The sequence below is a fragment of the Citrus clementina genome, unplaced genomic scaffold, assembly GCF_000493195.1.
Source record: "Citrus clementina cultivar Clemenules unplaced genomic scaffold, Citrus_clementina_v1.0 scaffold_2, whole genome shotgun sequence".
Taxonomy (NCBI): Eukaryota; Viridiplantae; Streptophyta; class Magnoliopsida; order Sapindales; family Rutaceae; genus Citrus; species Citrus x clementina.
Window position 1 is genome coordinate 6,450,526 of NW_006262688.1, and position 15,943 is coordinate 6,466,468.

Genomic DNA, 15,943 nt, shown 5'->3' on the forward strand with positions numbered 1-15,943 from the left:
CATTCTCTCTGCCCAAGCTTTAAGCCATTGAAGAGTTGTACTTGGAAGGCACCACTGAAGATAACGATTTCTTCAAGTTAATGGATTTTTCATGGTGAAGAACCTGAGTTTGTGGACAATAGTCAAATGAATGTAGGATCTATGCCCAGTAATAGGATCTTTCATGTTATAATTTCTTTGACAAAATTATAGTTTTCTTGATTTATTTTTATGTTGATTATTAATAAACTCTAATGTATATTTTTAATAATTACTAGATGGGTCCTGGACATAGAGTTACCAAACGTGTAAGAGCAGAAATTGTTGTCGCATCTACAATTCCCCAATCTCAGCCTGTTATGCCCAGCCAAGAGTTTGTGCAAGGTGTTGTTACAACTCTAGAATTTGGTATTTAAAGAGTTTAATTGGTAGGTTTTGTTTGATCAACTATTAGTAAGTACTTATGATTATTAATATTCTTCATCTGTCATTTTTTTAAATTATAAACTGAGATATCTTTTTTTTCCTAAATTCAGTCAAAGTTTGAGATTGATTTGAACTTACCACATGTTCGTCGATGTGTGAATAACATTATGGGTGGGAGATATCGCGATATGAGACATTGGATGTATGATCATTACTTGGATTATCCATCCTTTGAAGAGGCACTTAAGCATTCATATCCAGGCATATGTCCAGATGATTGGGCTTGGCTTTGTCATAACATTTGCAATTCCGCAAGTTTCCAGGTCCAATGATATTCATATTATGAACTTTAAATTGTCCAACTAGTTGTCAATATGCTTGTATATGTATCTTATTTTCCACTGTTATATTTTTTTAATGTAGACTCAATCTACCAAAAACAAAGCTAATCGTGCTAAGCTCCCATATGTCCATTGTGGGGGATCAAGACCTTTTGTTAATTATCTTGAGGATGACATGGTTGATGGTGAAATAGAATTATTTCGCGTCACTCATTTCAGCAAGACAAAAGGTTGGGTGAATGAGGTGGCACACTTAAACCATGTAAGATGCTTTGTTGGAAACAAAATTTTTAATTTTATTATTTCTTATCACCTACATACTGTTGATGAAAGTTTACTCATTGAGTTTTTTTTTTCTTAATTTTTCTTTCATGCTCTAATTAACTTTATTATTTGAAATATCAAATAATTAGATTTATAAGTATAACAACAAGTTTTTTTTTTTTCAATTTATGCCTTAATACAAATTAATTCCATGACCAATGGATTAAATTTCAACTATTTAATTAATAAAATTCTTTTTTTTCTTCCTTCATTTACTAACAAAGCTTTATGTATAGGACCAAATGGTAGAGATATAACAACAGCAACAAATAGATCCTCAAGGCAAAACCACTAACTCAAAGGGAAATATGCATTGAAGTACTTGGAAAGAAATCAGGCTATTTTCGAGGACTTGGCAACGGACCACGCCCAACTTCAAACCATGGTGTTGATACTTCTGAGGCTGACAGATTGCATGGCATTATATCTTCACAACAAAGTAGATTGGATTCACAAGATGTTGAGCTTCAAGAGCAAAAGAAGACTATTGATCAATTGGAGTCCAGATTGTCCCAATTTGAGGGTATGATGCAGCAATTTTTTTCTTCTCAAGAATCTGCTTTTCGCTTTACAGATTCAGCTACTCAATGATTACTCATTTCAATGATGTCCTTAGAGTATCTTGAACTTGTTAGTATTTTGAATTGGTCATCACTTGATCTTTTTGGTTACTGTTGGTGCATGTCATATCTTTAAGTATTTGGAGTTTGGAGTAGTTGTAATTAGAGATCGTTTATAATTTTTGCTCATTACATTTTTGGGATAGATGACAATCCACTTTTGTATTTGACTATCATATGTGATTCTTAAAGTCAGTTTTGTATATATATATAGCTTGGATACTGAATGGGCCTTTAACTTTTAAATTAGTTCAATGACATTAATGATTTTTTTGTTAGATTTCTCAACATATATTTCTAGTTTATTATTGTCATGGTGGGGGAAAAAATTGGTATCTTTCCCAACGAACTTGGTTTGCTTCCTTTTATACCATGATATTATTAAAAAAAATTGTAGTATTTTTTAATGACAAAATTGATTTGTTTCTAAAAATATTTAAATATTTATTGCAAATTTGTAAAATTTTCAACATAAAGAAACAAAGTAGTTTTGTTGCCTAAAATGATCTTAGCTAACAAACACCTTTGTTGGTACACGTTTTTTTTTATAAAATGTACTTTATTTCTTAGCAACAAATTAGTTTTGTAGCAAATAACTATATAGAAACAAAATAATTTTGTTGTGTAAAATTGTTTAGCGCAACAAAAATGTTTGTTGCCAAATTATTCTCTAAACAAGTTGAAGACTCCTTCACAACGAATCTGTTTTGTTGCGAAAGGAAGTTTGAGGCGAGAAATGTTTTGATATGTTGTTAAACATAGAGGGCGACAGTGCTAGGCCGACGACCAGGTCGACAAGCTTGTTTTTGTAGCAATAACCTATGGCAACAAAATTAGCACTTTAGGCAACAAAATCTTTTTATTGCAAAAAGCCATTTCTGTTGTGGTGGTGGCTTTACTCTTTTTTTTGGGAGAAAATAAGACTTTTTATATCTCTATCCAGTGGAAACCCTAGGCTCCATATTTTTATAATTTATAATTATATTAAATCAAGTTTGATTTAAATTAAAAATAATAAAATCAAAAGTAACATTACTTCTTCTTGTCATAGGGACACACCTTGTAAAATAACACAAGGTCCTTTAGACACAAGCACATTACATGGAACCTCCCACTAAATAATATATTTAGGCTTTTAACCCAAATAGCTAGTTATTTTGTTTATTAATCCAGTAGCAGCGCAGTCAATTAAATGAGTTAACTCGGAGATCATTTGGGAACATACAATAGTTGCTATAATAACTAGACTTGTAATTAAACTAGCCTAATTATTTAATTCCAAATCTATTCCACTAAAAGATTGGAACTGACCTCCATAATTGTATGCTCGAATAATAATTTGTCCCAAGCCACATTGATTTCTTTACTGCATAATCATTTGTACCATATCGTTAATTAAATCGATATCTCAACTGTCCAATCGATTTAATTACATCTTGTTCCTTGATACTTACTGGTTTTCTCTAATGATCATTTACAACATAATAAATATGTTGACACACTCTGGCCAGAGAATTCTATGATCAAGTACCGAAAACCCATCAAGAGATGTGTTGTACAAATTCTATATTGTTAATCTATAACTCCAATATTCATAATTGCTCCCACCAAGATACCAGGTAATCTTGACTACAAGTGTGTGTCGTGCCCATTGGTAACTCAAATGGAATAACAATTACAATCTTAAAATTATAACTTACTCAAGATTAAGATTACAATAAAATCAATGCCTATGAGATTTAATTAGTTTGACAGTCATTTCAAAGTTAATTAAATCTCATATGTGATCCAGTACTACATTAGTAAATTCATACATGATTAAGCCAAATTATTCAATGAATTTACTACAGTCTAAACATAAATAGAGCGCTCAACTCTATTTATCAATTGCGAACTTAATTTATTTAATCATAAGATAACTTGTATTTATGCCTTCTGTGAATCCATGTAATTAAACGAACCTTATTCAATATATTTATACAATTAAAATATCTCAAATATTTTATTAATCAAAAAATAAATTAATATGCTTTAAAAGAGCACATAATCCCGTACATAATCCCAACAGTACCACCCGCCAAAATTAGATATTATTCAGTTAATCATCATCATCATTATTGTTATTATTATTACTTTGATGATATGGCTATATATTATTGATGTAATATAAGTCTTACACACAGAGAATGATATATTATAAATTTTGAGGGTTGATAAATTCTGGTGATTTGTATTCTACAATAGATTTGTTGTGATGGGTATTCTAATCTTTTCATAAGTGTTTATCTGCAAAGAAGGGTGTAGTTCTTAATTGTCCTCGTTAGGTGCATTCCCAGAAAAGATTCTCGATCCGTAATTTTGCTGGATTATAGATTTTTCAATCAAATTCAAACTGTCGATTGAAGAAATTATCAATTCTAAATGTAAATTTAACATAAGGAGTAATGATAAATATCTCAAAATTTTATGTCAAATTATATCTTAAATGATGTGGCATGTGATGTATCATTTACTAAGTGGTGGATAATTATTATAATTTTTATGTGAATTAATTGCTTTATTCCACCATCAAATTGATGAATACCACATTATTTGAAATGAAATTTTGGGAAAAAAAATTGGGATATAGCACTACTCTAACACAAATCACGGCCAATCTACACTTTTGTTGATTATAAAATTTTCTTCATAATCTCGTATACAAAGTAACTAAATAAAAGTATGATATATCCAATAAAAAATTACTTTAATTTGTATTAAATTCAAATTAACAAGCGTTTCATTTTAATTGTTTATCTATTTAATATTTTTATGATATCATTAGATAAGATATAATATGGATAATTTTTTTTAATTAATATGTGCACACTAATAAGGCTCAAACCGAATACCTAAATTTTTGATAAGGCGTTATTAACACTGAGTCTGTAGGCTAGGGCGGACCTATCAGGGATATAATTTGACATTTGTGTTTATAATTAATATTTAATAAGGCACAAACCCAATAGCTATTTGTGTTCATAATTACCTCAATGGATAACATTTTCACTTTATAATATTTACTACTAGAGCCACATTTATTAATTTTTAATTTTTTTGTTTAAATTTAAAATAAAATTATTTTTTTTCACTATAGTTACTTTTGCATATCTGTGGATGTGCGTAGCAAGTCAGTACGTAGCCGCATAATAAGCCTAAGAACTTCTTCAAAGACATATGTTTATTACTTGTTGCAACTTTTTTACCCCTAAACTGCAGCGATCATTGTTTTGAGCAGTGGGGAATCTAAAAAAATAATTTATGAAGGGCTAAATTAGATAATAGTAAAATATAAAAAATTAAAATTTTAAATATATAAAATATTTACTAATACATTTATAATTATTCTCTATGCATTTTCATATTTTAAAAATGTTATGCAATAGACTCATTATCAATATTATTAAATTTATTGTTTCCTATATAAGCAACCAAACTATCATAGTATTATTTATCATATCTGATTCCAAAGATGATTCATCATGAGTTTCATTACTGAAAACATTCGCTTTACTATTATTATAGAAACTAGAAGAATTAATCTTATTTTTGAGAATAAAAAATATTTTGGGTGGTGGGCTATTATTATTTTTAATTAAGATATAGATTTTTATAATTCTTAAAAGTTAAAGTTTAAAGTTTACGGGGTTTATAATTTATAGTGACTATTTTAATAAATTTAATGGGGTTAATTAAAAACTTAAATTTTTTTTCTTTTATTTTAAAATTTTTTTTGGCCAGTGGGGGCTCAAATTACAAGCTGCATCCGCCCCTGATTTTGAGCAAAGGATTTTTAATCTAGTGCTAAGTTAACATTATATGCTCAATCTTTATAATTTCCTACCACACGTGCATGTATAATAATATATTATTAAGGTTTAATTAATTTTATATTTTTATTCAATAATTATCAATTGTATTTTTAAAAAAAAATTAGCAAAAATGTTAGTTCAGCATTGAATTCAAATCTTCAGGCAAAACTAAGTGAATCAACTCCATCAATATGTTACCAAACTTTTTTTATTGTATTTTTTTAAAGTTTTTTCATTACATATTTCAAGTTATCTGTGACATTTTCTAATTATCCTTCGTCCAAATGTAAGATATGTAAAATATATATATATATATAAGTAATGAAATAAAATATTTGAAATATGTAATGAAAAACGCAACATATTATTAGACCCAAAATTAAGGTCTATCCCTATTAAGCAAAGAGAGGTCCTTTTAGAGCATGGATCCTATGATCGAATTTTAATGAATACCTGAGATGACGATGACGATGATGATGATAATATACTAAATTCGTAGATCCCCGAGTCACTGCCAGCTGCATTGTTTAAAATTGTTTAAAATCTCACGTACTAATAATGCTAAAATTGTTATTTTATATTCAAAATAATCTAATTTTTTAATACATTTATTCTAATATTATGATTCTTTTTATTATAAATTTGCTTTAATATACTAAAATATATCTAATAGACTGTAAAATATTAAAATATTTTTTAAATACTAAAATTATTTTAAAATGTATATATCATTATATTTATTTTAATGTTATATTTTTATTTATTATAAATATTAGAGTCAATTGTTTTAGGATACTAGAACTAGCTAAAGGGTATTATAATTAAAAGGAGGTCTTGGTGTCCCTTTTTAAAAATTTAGAAGTATTGGTGTCCCTTTTTAAAAATTTTGAAATACAATGTCCTTTTCCCTATACTAATTTAGAAATAAGGCTATAAATTTACGTTATATCTTTTTAAATAAAAAAGAAGGATCCTGGTGCTGTAATTTTATTTTTACAGCATATTACCATATTTAATATCAACGGTAAGTCCATCGGTTTCACAAGGGACTTTTTTTGTGCCGTGAAAAAATGAAAATCCATCCAAATTAATTGTAGGCCCACCATTGTTTGAATCGAGACATAAAGGGCCCATATATTAATTGAGAGACAAGGCTTTAAAGTTACATGATATCCTTTTTTAAGTAAAAAAGACCGTCCTCTGAAATGCTATAATTTTTTTATAGTACCAATCACATAAGAAATATATATTGTTGATTTTAATGAATAGTACACATATCTCTATTAAAAAAAATTAATTACCTGGGCATAGTTGGAATTCAAGTCTGAAGCAGAATTATTTCAACACTCCATTGGCATCTATCTCTGAAATTACAGTTGTTATTCTCCTAATACTCACCGTCGTACAAAACAGTTTGCTCTCTTATCGCATTGTAGATTAATTTATACAATTTTCAAATTATGTATTTTTAGAAGGATTAATTTCATTTGCATGTATTCCTGCTTTTTCTATTCTTTGTGCCCCAATCACAAAATAAGAGAGATAATCATGTAATTATGATTGATTGTTATGTCTTTGAGATGAAGCTGCTGCAAATTAGTTTGTATAGAGAGATTTTAGAATACATTTTTTATACTATATTTGTTTAATACATATAGAATATGTATATTTGAATTAAATTTTAATATACTTACAAGCGTACAAATCTAAAATAGAATAGGGGTAACGAGGTCGAACTCACAGGGATTGTTATAAATTGAAAAGTCTAATTTAAATTTAAAATTAATATCAATCCTAACCTAATTGAGCGGTTTGAATTTTAAGAGAAATTAAATTAATTAAACTAAGAAAATAATTAAAGTAAATGACAAATTAATAAGATAAAAATTACTAAAGTTTCAGAATCCACCACTATTCAATTAGTCATTATCTAAATATTAATTAATCCTCAATTTTAGAGTGACAACCCGAAATTAATCTATGTCATCTCATAAATATAACAGTTAAGCCCAATTAAAATTAATTTAATATAGGTTCTTTTTCTGCCTAATAGTATGACATCTAAGCATCTCATGTAAACATATTGAATAACAAATAATAAAAAATAATTATATATAAATTTTATAGATCCAAGCATAAATTTAATCAAATATTAATTCTAATAATCAATAACAAATGACAGAATTAATGAAATTTTTTTAATAATATTTAATTAATTATATAAAATAAAAATTATAATCATCAAATAATATATATAAAAAATTAAATAAATAAAAAAATAATTATTTCATTGAATAACCTAAATCAGGTATGCCCTTTTCTCCTTCCTTCGGCGGCTGCTCCCCTTCTCCAAAAGCCAAAAGCCAAAAGCCAAAAGCTTAGGGCCAGTTTGGTAATGCTGCAGCTTTTAAAATAATTGCTGTTAATTGTGCTGTAGAAATAATCAGCTGTGAAGAGAATCAGTTCAGTGTTTGGTAAATTTTATTTTCAAAAGTACTGTAACTTTTGAAAGCAGTTATGAGTGCTTGGTAAATCTTATTATTAAACTGGCGTTAGAAAATAAATGACTAAAATATACATAATGTAGGATGAAATTTACTTATACATATAAAAATGTACACGTACAATATCTCGTTGAATCAAACAATTTTTTTTTATAAAAATTTGGAATTGGCATATTAACTTCTTACCAAACAGCATAAACGTAGCACTTTCTATAGCTTTGTGCCCTGTATCTTTAGTTACACAAACTATTCTTATGGAGAAAATGAAACGTCTTGATAGTTGAAGGAATTTCCCTTATGACACGCTGCCTCAGCTCCCCAGTTCTTAACTCTTTATAATATCTCTAAAGTAGAATTCTTTGGTCAAGAAAGTCTATTATTTTATTGAAAACCTGCAAAACGTGCTTGGTTCCCACATTATCTAATTCAATGTATTTACTTCGTTGTATCATACTTTAAAAAAGAAACTACCTAAATAGTTATAAGAAATATATTTTGTTGATTCAGAGTGAAGAATTCAAAATAATTTTAACTAATTTTAAAATAATTGCTATTATCTTTAATTGTGTATTATAATAATTTTAACTAAAAATAAAATTTATGCTATAGTGATTTTTTTAAATCTTAAAACAATTGATATTTAAAATTTATTTCCAATTTAAATAAGGATAATTTCGGGTTTAAGTAATAATTGTAAGGATATTTATGGAATTATGTTAAAAGATAAAATTGATTCTCAAAATCAGAATCTAAAAGTTACTCCTTCCATGCTTTTCAAAATCAGCTGTAGGAGGAACTGATTCTGACAAAAGTGATTTTGATTTTTTTTTTACCAAACACCAAAATTAACTTTTAAATTTTTAAAATTACTTTTAACCCTCCCAAAAACAATCTCAAACGGAGCCTTAGCCTTTAAAATGGGTCCCACCTTATCAATTCTAAAGCCAAAAGGGTTTGGCGTTTTGCTTCACTCGCGTGCGTGTTGCACACTTTGAATTGCAATAGGATTACTTTTTGCATTTATGAAAGCCAAGTGCGGGTCCCTTCTTAAAGCTACAATCAATTTCTCTCTTTTGTCCGCATGTGCACGATGAATTAACTTGTTGAATTCGGTTCCTTGACTTGATTTCGACATGCATGTATGTCTAATTCCTTCCAAATATTTTATATTCTTTTATTTATAATTTTAAATTAATTTTTTATTTAATAAAATAATATAATTAATTAAAAATAAAAACAACTAATAAATATATAATAAAAAATAAAATATGTATATAAATTATAAACATCAACTATCAATTAAGTAGATGTACAATAAAGATATTTTAAGATCTCTCATTATGATATAACTTTTTACATCTTTCATTTTATATCCTTTCTTTTTATTTCTTCCTGTGTAGGTTGATTTGTCCGTGATGATGACTGATTTGGTTTGCCACTTTAATAAAATTTATATTTTTCTAATTCGTCGGGATTATTATTCAATAAAAAATATAAAGAAAGAAAAAAGATACCGTTTTAATTATATATATTGTCCAATGGCTATTCGTCAGTTCACTTTTAAATTGTGTTACTTGACTTAAATGAATTTAATTTGTGACTGATTTTTGGCCTATCCGGTGATCTAGTTGCCAACTTGTTGTTTGCTTGAATAATTGAGAGGGAAAACAAAATTATTCAATTTTACAAGAAAGCAACTTGTTTCATTTTTAGCATTAAGAAAGACTTCGGAAACATTAAAAAAAAAAAAAATCAATCATGTATTCATTTAATTTTTGCTGGTCCAATTACAGTCCACATACGTTGCTCTCACGTCCAATCACTTTAGAAACAAAATAGATTAAAAAAATGCAATGCCTGTGAGGCAGCGTTGATCATTTTCCAAGTTCTGGCAGGGCCACATTTTGAATACTTTTCAATTAAGGTGGCGTTTGTTTTTTAATTTAATGATTTAAAGTGATTTAATTTAATTAATTAAGTTAATTAAGAATATTTGTTTTATAATTTAATGAGACTTTTTAGATAATTTTGACTTGATAAAATAAGCCAATTTTTTTAGCTTTTTACTTAATGGAGAAATTTGAATTAAGTCAATTACTTACTAATGTCAAAATATCCATATTTTATAATTTATTTTTCATGTCTATCCCAAAACTCACCCATAGACATTTACTCCATATAAAAATATCCTTATTTTTTTTTTCTTATATTATATACGATAAAATTTGAAATTTATGGTATTTTATATATTAAAATTTTAAAATAATTATGTATTCATTTGAATATAGTTTTACTTATAAATGTTAAAATATTGTGGTATTTAATATATTATTTATTTGATATTCAAATTTAATAAGGATACAAATGTAAAAGTACATATTTTCAGCTTTTTCAGTTAAAAAAAATAAACAACTTAATACTTATTTTTTGAGATTTAGACGAAAAAATAAACATATTATTCAGATTTAAACATTTAAATCTATTTAGAATTCAGACTAATTCAAATCTATTCAGATTTCAGATAAAAAAACAAACGCCACCTAAGTTACGAATTTTGGGTTATAATATATTTGAACAGGGAAAAGACAGATTAAAAAAAAATTAAAACAAAAACGACGAATAATAATATTCTAGGCAATGTCATTATAAAAATCAAGTAAAAGATAAAACGAGCAAATCCAATTAACAAGTAAAAGATAAAATGAGTACGAGGATTTGAATCCAATTAAAAGCACCTGTAGCTATGGCAACTTTTTATCCAAGAATTAATTCTTTGATTGCAATTACCTGTGGGTTATTCGGCTATCGCTTATCATTAGACTTAGGCATTAGAAAAGCAGTGAAATATTGGAAGAAATTGGCAGACAATATGTAATTAAAAAAAAAGTGGTTGACAATAACAATATAATATTCCACACCAAACATGAATGAGTGTCCATATGCAGTGCAAGCTACGGAGCAGAGCCCAGAGTCTTGGAATTTGTGTAAAGTTAGGGAAAAAAAATGAAAAAAGAAAAAGTAAAAAAGAAAGTCTTTGTCTGTTAGACCGCGTCAATGTTCATGCGAGGGCCCTTTTGAGTCAATTATTGGATTTGTTCATAAATGCAGGGCATAAGCTACCGACAGGGAAACTGGAAGTCTCTTGTTCTACAACTTGCGATAATTCTCATTGTTATTTTGTTAATAATGCAGCAAGTGATAGAAAATATGGATAAAAGCGCGTATGCATCGATTGATATGGAGAAGTTAGCAGATTCTTTGAGTGGGAAACTCAAGACCTTGCGTTATCCCTCATCCGAAGCGAGTTGCATCTACAGAGTTCCTCAGACCAGGCGGTGTTTCCATCCAATTGATTACACTCCGCAAATTGTTTCAATCGGCCCGCTTCATCATGGTAACCCAGAGTTACAAGCAATGGAAGAGCATAAGCTAAGATACTTGCATCACTTTCTTCAACGAACTAAGGTAAGCATGGCACACTTCCTTGAATTTATAAAGAGAAAGGAGACGGAGTTGCGCAATTGTTATGCAGACACCATTGATCTTGAAAGTGATGAGTTCATAACGATGATTTTAGTGGATGCTGTCTTTCTTATTGAGTTCTTTCTTAGAGCAACTCGTCTTCCTACTTTTATAACTGATGATGATATCTTAGTCAAGAAATCACAAGAGTTGAGTGTCCTGGGTCTTGGAATGCGATGTGACATTTACCTGCTAGAAAATCAGTTACCATTATTCATTCTCAGTGAGTTGTTTGCTCTAGCGAAAACAACAACCCACGACGACATTTATGAGGAAATTTCCCTTATGACTCTTACCCGTGCATGGCTCTTCCGCGATCGCAATCTTCTAGCAATAAACACTGAGAATTTGACAGAAGTCCACTTTTACGAAGCTAAACACTTTCTTGATCTGATTATACTCTATCTTCACTCTCTTCAGCCAGCCCAATCACCCGCCCGAAGTGAATTCCCTTACCGCAACATACCTGGTGCAAAGGAACTTGATCGAGCTGGCGTCAAGTTTAAATCAGGATCAAACAAAAATCTACTTGACATCAAATTCGATAAAGGGACTCTGGAAATTCCGATTTTCAGTTTGTTTGATTCCACAGAGCGTTTCTACAGAAATCTTCTAGTTTTCGAGACTATGCATGATTATCCGACCAAATATTTTAATGACTATGTCATAACCATGACTTACTTTCTGGTGACACCAAAAGATGCGGATCTACTCATTCAAAATGAAATTATTGGTCCAGGGGATAGTGAAAAATTGTCAACTGTTTTCCATAGCCTTATCAAAGATTGTGTCAAGGGTGGGCATGATTTCCAATATGTCGATGTCGCGAGAGCTCTACAGGCCTATTGCAAATCACCATGGCACAGTTGGAAGACAAATTTGAAGCAAAATTATTTCAACACTCCATGGGCATCTATCTCTGTCATTGCAGCTGTTATTCTCCTCCTACTCACCGTCACACAAACAATTTGTTCTATCATCGCATTATAGATTAATTTCTAGAGCTTTCAAATTATGTGTTTTTCTGCTGGTGTACATCAATCATAGAATAAGAGAGATTCATTATGTAGTTGTGTTGTGTTAAGCGTGATTTTCAATAATTACTCTATCACTGGTAATTATAGTTTGATTTTCGTTATAGCTATCCGATAATATTAATTTTATTGGAACTTTTATACAGGACCATTGAATGAATTATTATACATCCTGTGATTGAGCGACACAAAACAGAAGCACTATTACAAACTATACAAGCGAAATCCTTCCGAAAAATATACGAACAGAAAATACTGAAAATTAATTAGTTAACCCATTTCCACTGATAGAACAAGTCCATGGAGTGCTGAAATAATTTTGCTTCAAGTTTGCCTTCCAATCGTGCCAAGGCATTGTACTAGCTCAGTTTATCTTCAACAAGATCACCATATCCAAAATTTACATTCAGGAGACACTCTTTGATAATGTTGAGAGAAACATTTCACAATCTTCCATCATTCCCCACTCCAATAATTCATTCTGAATGGGTAATTCCCCATCTTCTGGAGGGGGCACAAGATAACTCATGATCATAATATAGTCATTAAAATAACAGGTACAGCCATGCGTACTCTCGAAAACTAGAATATTTCTATAAAAGCTCCCTGTGGTATAATATACTATAAGAAAAGAAATTTCAAGGATCCCTTTATTAAAACTGATGTCAAGTGGAACCCAACTTAAATTTGACTTCAGATTGGTGAACTTCTTTTCACCGGGTATTTTTTACCTCCGAATTCACTTTGGGCACGGGACGAGGGTAGCTGAAAACAGATTCTAAGCAAATCAAGAAAAGGTTCTGCTTCTGGGAGAATTAGAATACAATTAGTTTGGAAACGAAGGCTATTTGATATCGAGAAAAGTCCCGCGTAATAGTCACCGTATGTTGCTGTTTTTGGCTAGTTCAAACAATTCATTGAGGATGAATAACGGAAGCTGATTTTCTAGCAGCCACTCGTCAGCCACATTCTTTATGAATGTAAGAAATCTTCAACTCTCACTTAGTTCATTCCAGAAAGTAATAAAGGTACCTTATTTTATACGCTTCCATTGTTTTCACCTCTTCATAACCATGATAAAGTGGGCCAATTGAAACCATTTTTGGAGTGTAATCACTTGGATGTAAACACCCTTTGGATTAGGGATGCAAGGTCGCGAACTTCTTTCTCAAAGAATCCACAACATCTCGGAATTATCCATCACCTAATTGTTTGCTGTGTGGCAGCAATCAAAGTAAATGAAAACAGTAATTGCTAGAAAATTTTTTTTTAAAAGAATACTAGAATTAATTGCAAAAATTTGAGTGTTTAGGATGTGAATGCATAACGCCCAAATATTAATGGTTGATTCAATGCTTAACACAAACTCATATGAGTATAAATCTTTATCCATAAGTGTTAAATAGAAACAAATAAAAAATTGGGATGGAGGAGAACACTTACATATAAATAGTATTTAATACAATACAGCCTAGACATATTTCTATAATACAATATAATGTAATTTCAGACAAATATATATTAGTACAATTTAATGTAAGTTGTCAAACATGCCCCATATGTTTTATTTTTATTCAGTATATTTATTGAAAAATAAGTGATCGTTGATTCTTTAATGACTATTATGTGGTAACTTGATATCAATTGACGCGTGGTCCATGCTATACATATTTCTGTCGCTTGCTACGGCAGCAACACGAAATATATGAAACTTGGTGTTTTTTGAATTTAATTACAAGTTTCATATATTTCGTGTTGCTACCGTAGCAAGCGACGGAAATATGTATAGCATGGACCATGCATCGATTGATATCAAGTTAGCAGATTCTTTGAGTAGGAAGTTCAAGACCTTGCATGACCACTCATCGGAAGAGTGTTGCATCTACAGAGTTCCTCTGTCCCGACGGTGTTTATATCCAAGAGATTCAGTGGTGAAGCTAGCACCATATTTTGGGGTGGGCTATTATATTTTTTTTATTTTTTTATAAGTATTAATGAAGACAAATTCATAGATTATATTTAATTATTTTTTTTTCCAAAAAGCTAGCCCACTCTTAGCTTCGCCACTGAAGAGATTACACTCCGCAGATTTTTTCAGTCGGCCCGCTTCGTCATGGTAACGAATAGCTGAAAGCCATGGAAAATAATAAAATAATATATCAGCGTAAGGTAAGCATACCATATTTCATTGCATTTATAAGGGAAGGGAAAGTGAAATTGCGCAATTGTTATGCAGATACCATTTATCTTGGAAGTGATGAGTTCGTAACCATGATTCTATTGGATGCTGTAATTCTAATTGAGTTATTTCTGAGAAAATATAAGGGTAATTTCAGAACTGATGATGATCCCATATTTAGAAAATCGGGGTTGAGTTTCCCGGGCATACAAGTGCGATACGACTTGTACTTAAGAGGAAAATCAGCTTCCATAATTCATTCTCCGTGAGTTGTTTAATCTAGGCAAAACTGCTACCTGTGGTGACATTTACTTTGGAATTTCCCTCATAACTAGCACCCGTTCTTTTTTCTCCCAATAATCCGCCTTTCTTCTAATAGGTGATATAAATTCGATAGGTCCCCACATTTCCAAAGCTAAACATTTTCTTGATCTTATTATCCTCTGTCTCCAGCCATCCCAGCCACGTGACTGAAGTGAATTCAATTATCAAAATATACCCGGTATAAAGGAATTTCACCAAGCTGGAGTGAAGTTTGAATCAGGGCCAAGATCACAAAATCTACCTAAGATCAAATTCAATAATGGGATTCTAGTAATTCCATTTTTCACAGCATTTGGTAGTCGCACAAAATGTTTATATAGAAATCTTCTAGCTTTCGAGCATGGCTGTCCCCCGTATTTTAATGACTATGTTGCGATCATGTATTTCCTTCTCCGCCCTCCAAAAGATGCCGACGTACTCATTCAAAATGGAATTATTGGGCTGGGGGACAGTGAAATATTGTCAGCTGCTCTCAAACGCCTTATGAAAGATACTCTGATGGGTAGTGATTTCCTATATGCCAATGGTCTTTGAAGATACAGGCCTACTGCAAATCACCATCGCATAGTTGGAAGGCAAACTTAATTTTTTTGGTTTAAATTTAGAATAAAATTATTTTTTCACTATAGTTACTTTTGCATATCTGTGGATGTGGCGTAGCAAGTCAGTACGTAGCCGCATAATAAGCCTAAGCACTTCTTCAAAGACACGTTTATTGCTTGTTGCAACTTTTTTACCCCTAAACTGCAGCGATCATTGTTTTGAGAAAAGGATTTGTAATCTAGTGCGAAGCCAACATTATATGCTCAATCTTCATAATTTCGTACCAGAAGTGCATG

General features: G+C 30.2%; 2 protein-coding genes and 1 pseudogene across 5 annotated transcripts; all 3 read left to right on the forward strand.

Annotated features, from left to right (window-relative positions):
• LOC112101125 lies at positions 1 to 1,361 on the forward strand. 4 transcript variants are annotated; one of them, XR_002907209.1, is made up of 5 exons: positions 63 to 76; positions 258 to 407; positions 516 to 728; positions 829 to 1,008; positions 1,307 to 1,361. XR_002907209.1 is itself a non-coding variant. In XM_024191442.1 (4 exons), exons 2-4 carry the CDS (start codon positions 573 to 575, stop codon positions 1,325 to 1,327), a joined length of 357 nt encoding a protein of 118 aa, XP_024047210.1. In that variant the 5' UTR covers positions 1 to 76; positions 516 to 572; the 3' UTR covers positions 1,328 to 1,361. The 4 variants fall into 4 exon arrangements, 2 of the variants coding, with proteins under 2 accessions (XP_024047210.1, XP_024047209.1); XR_002907210.1 differs by having other exon boundaries at positions 258 to 363; XM_024191442.1 differs by lacking the exon at positions 258 to 407 and having other exon boundaries at positions 1 to 76.
• Positions 1,362 to 11,131: 9,770 nt separating this feature from the next.
• On the forward strand, positions 11,132 to 12,672 carry LOC18052919 (UPF0481 protein At3g47200). Its single transcript, XM_006446002.2, has one exon. It carries the CDS (start codon positions 11,148 to 11,150, stop codon positions 12,555 to 12,557), a length of 1,410 nt encoding a protein of 469 aa, XP_006446065.1. The 5' UTR covers positions 11,132 to 11,147; the 3' UTR covers positions 12,558 to 12,672.
• Positions 12,673 to 14,382: 1,710 nt separating this feature from the next.
• On the forward strand, positions 14,383 to 15,703 carry LOC112100842 (annotated as a pseudogene).
• Positions 15,704 to 15,943: the final 240 nt, after the last annotated feature.

Excerpts from the sequence above, each read along its gene's own strand:
- LOC112101125 (XM_024191442.1), top strand. The coding sequence starts at position 573 with ATGGGTGGGAGATATCGCGATATGAGACATTGGATGTATGATCATTAC. Across the intron at positions 729-828 it reads GCAATTCCGCAAGTTTCCAG|ACTCAATCTACCAAAAACAA; the intron begins GTCCAATGATAT and ends TTTTTAATGTAG. Across the intron at positions 1,009-1,306 it reads AGGTGGCACACTTAAACCAT|GACCAAATGGTAGAGATATA; the intron begins GTAAGATGCTTT and ends CTTTATGTATAG.
- LOC18052919 (XM_006446002.2), top strand. The coding sequence starts at position 11,148 with ATGCAGGGCATAAGCTACCGACAGGGAAACTGGAAGTCTCTTGTTCTA.